The sequence below is a fragment of the Bison bison genome, unplaced genomic scaffold, assembly GCF_000754665.1.
Source record: "Bison bison bison isolate TAMUID 2011002044 unplaced genomic scaffold, Bison_UMD1.0 scf7180017864192, whole genome shotgun sequence".
NCBI lineage: Eukaryota > Metazoa > Chordata > Mammalia > Artiodactyla > Bovidae > Bison > Bison bison.
In genome coordinates this window covers 4,741,431-4,744,347 of record NW_011494764.1, presented here as the reverse complement: position 1 = coordinate 4,744,347, position 2,917 = coordinate 4,741,431, and the positions used below count along the sequence as shown (strand labels likewise).

Here is a 2,917-nt window from a genome sequence, read left to right as displayed (position 1 = left end):
TACCCTTTCACAGAAACAGCCAGGCTAGAAGGAACATTTTCACTGTTCTAGGACTTGTTAAAACACCTACAGAAAAGGGAAACTGTTCTGATGGCTGCCTCCACCTCCAGGCCCCTGGGCAGCCCTCACCCCAGCCCCTTGGGAGGAACAAGTACCCCTGTGTTTCTAAAACAGCTTTTCATTTTCCATGTGAATCTAAGTTGTTTACTTGATAAACCACCCCCAGAACACAGACCTGGATGGCACAGAGGGCAGTGGGTGAAGCCCCTCTCTCACTTTCACCCCTGCCAGGCCCTCTATACCCATCTGGGCCCAAGGGGCAGTCACTGATCACCGCCCGCCAGGGGCAGCCACTGGTGTGGTGTGTCCTAGAAAGATCTGTGCATGATCCCAGGCGCACCCAGGGCGGGGCAGGTTTCAACAGAAGAGCCCAAGGGTGCCCTGATGGATGACCAGTGGCTCCCGGGCCTGGCGATGGGCCACACTCCCAAAGCCCAGCCCTCTATTCACAGACATGGCTGTGGTCCCTGGGGACCACCTCCCTGCCCCACGGACAGGTGTCCTCAGGGTAACTTCAGGGCAAGTGGTCAACTCGGGGAGACATGTCTTTAACTTGGCTGAGTCATGCTCCCCCAGCCCCAATAGGGGCCCAGAAAACTCTAGACACGCCCCTAGGGTTTCTGTGCACTGTAGGTGACCTGCTAGAGAGGGGCAGCCAGGCTTACCAGCTCAGGTGCCCCATCAGCTACCGAGGAACTGCCCGCCCACTCATGGCAGGATATCCTGCACCAGAGCACATTCCAGGCAGAGTTTAGAGTCTGAGTGCACAGCCTCAGTCACGACCCCCCTTTAGAGTCTCAGTCTCCCTGCCACCTGTGATGCACCTCAGCTCCGAGGGCTGATGCAGAGCCGCAGGGCTGCAGGACGGCTGTCTGCACCCCCCTGCCGTTTTCACCCGATGACTGACACCTACTGTGTGTAAGGCCCCGGAAGGCGGGAGGGTCTCAGAGAAGGCTTCCTGGAGGAGGTGACTATGTCTTGAGCCTGGAAGGAGTCTTCAGTCAGCACTTACGCCCAGCACTGGGAATGGAGCAGTGACAAAACGCGCAGCCCCCCGCCGCCCTGAGGGTGGCTCACGGCCGCAGGACCCGCGGCAAAGCGCTTGGCCTGTTGGTTGTGAACACATCAGGAAGAGAGGCGCTGCAGTGGAGGCCACCTGGGGAGGACCCGGCTGGCCACCCAGGGCCCTGTGCTCCAGGCAGAGGGAGCGGACCGTGCAGAGGCTGTGTCTGGGAGGTCAGGGTGGCTGGAGGCCAGTGGGCAGGGTGATGGGGTCCAGAGCAGTGGGGCTGGGGGTAGGGTGGGGTCTGCCCTGTGTGTCTCTGGGCTCTGAGCCGGGCACTGGGCAGGCCCAGGTAGTGCTGGGAGTAGCCAGGGGGTGGGGAACGGTGAGCCCGCTGGATTTATGCTGAAGACAGAGTGTTGGTTGATGGGCAGGGTGCCCTCCGGGACAGAGGTCCCAGAGACCCCGGTTCTGAAACTGTGAGAGCAGGAGGCCAGTGACTGAAGGATTTTCCCAGACTTTGGGGGACTGAGTATCCAGGAAGGAAGGGCCTCGCAGGCTGGGTGTGAGCTGATGAGCTTTGGGGCCCCTGCCATGGCTTGTATGGTGTCTGTGTGGTGTGTTGGAGTAAGCAGGGGACATGTGTGGTGTGTGTGTGTGTTGTGGAACCAAATTTGGGTCTCTTGTCTGTTGATTACCCACCACCCTCCCTCACTGTCCTTAAAAACCTTTCCCTGAAAGCCATGAGGGGGCTGGGGGTCTTCTGAGCATGAGCCGCTTGGCCTCCTAGCTCAGCACCTGCGATAATGCTACCCTTTCCTTCACCACGACCCAAGTCAGTAGGTTCGCTTTGCTGCACGGGGGTAAGAGGACCTGCATTTGGTTTGGTAACAGTTTTGGCGACCCAGAGTGGGCGGAAGTTCTTGTGCGGGCGTCTTGCCTATGGCACATCAACCCTGGGGTGGTCTGAGGGGTGCTCCAGCAGGTGAGCCCTGGCAGATGGGGGATCTGGGAGGACACAGGCCCTCCCCCCAGACCCGAGACATTCATTTCCAGAGCAGAAACACAAACACAGGGAATTCCAGGTACATGATTCATGGAACAGGCGAGGCACCGAGACCCCAGCCCTGCTGTCAAGGAACCCCAAGGAGGCTGCAGGAAAGGGGGCACCCCTGGCTGGGCGCCACACACCCCCACCCACCCACTAGCCTGCCCACAGGAGGAAGGACCTTCAAAGCTTCAGCGGGCCAGAGCGGCTTGAGGTTCTGGTCACACGACCTCGTCATTCACTGGCATGGGGTTTTCCTGGGGGCCACCCGTGGGGACCCCCGCCGCCTCCTCACTCAGCTTCTTGCGGGCCTCAGCCGGGGGCCGGGGTGGAGGGTTGCTGGGCGGCTGCTTGATGGTGCCCCCAATCTGTGGCCGCTCCTTGGGCTTGGGCTCAATGGGGCTCCACTGCTCCCCACGGATGGCTGCCTGCAGGACACACAGGCTGGGCGTGGGTCCTCCTGGGCCGCCCCCTTACCCAGTCCCTGCGCTCCCCTACCCCAGCCAGGGTCCAGAAAAGGACTGAGCTCAGCAAGACCTGAGGGGCTGTAGCTCAGTGAGGTTATGTGCCAGGCCTGAGGCTACATGGTCAGAACCCAGCTGTCTCACCAGCCAGGAGACACCTCAACTAGAGAGGGGGACAGTGGAACTCTGGGGCTTCTGAATGACCCCCGGAGGCCACTGCCAGGCGCACAGCCCAAGACCAGGCTTCCTCCCAGGGACTAAGGGCTGGGAGCAGGACAGGAGCCCAGGCCTAAGGGGCATGATGATGAACTGAGGCCAGCAGCTCTGGGTGGGGGTCGGGGG

General features: G+C 61.0%; 1 protein-coding gene across 1 annotated transcript in view; it reads right to left on the bottom strand.

Annotated features, from left to right (window-relative positions):
• Window positions 1-2,142: 2,142 nt before the first annotated feature.
• LOC104991474 (cytochrome b-245 light chain) overlaps window positions 2,143-2,917 on the bottom strand; it is a 7,520-nt gene continuing 6,745 nt past the window's right edge. Inside the window, exon 6 of the mRNA XM_010843965.1 lies at window positions 2,143-2,539. Coding sequence (XP_010842267.1) covers window positions 2,333-2,539 — 207 coding nt within the window. The 3' untranslated portion in view covers window positions 2,143-2,332. The remainder of the gene's footprint in view (window positions 2,540-2,917) is intronic.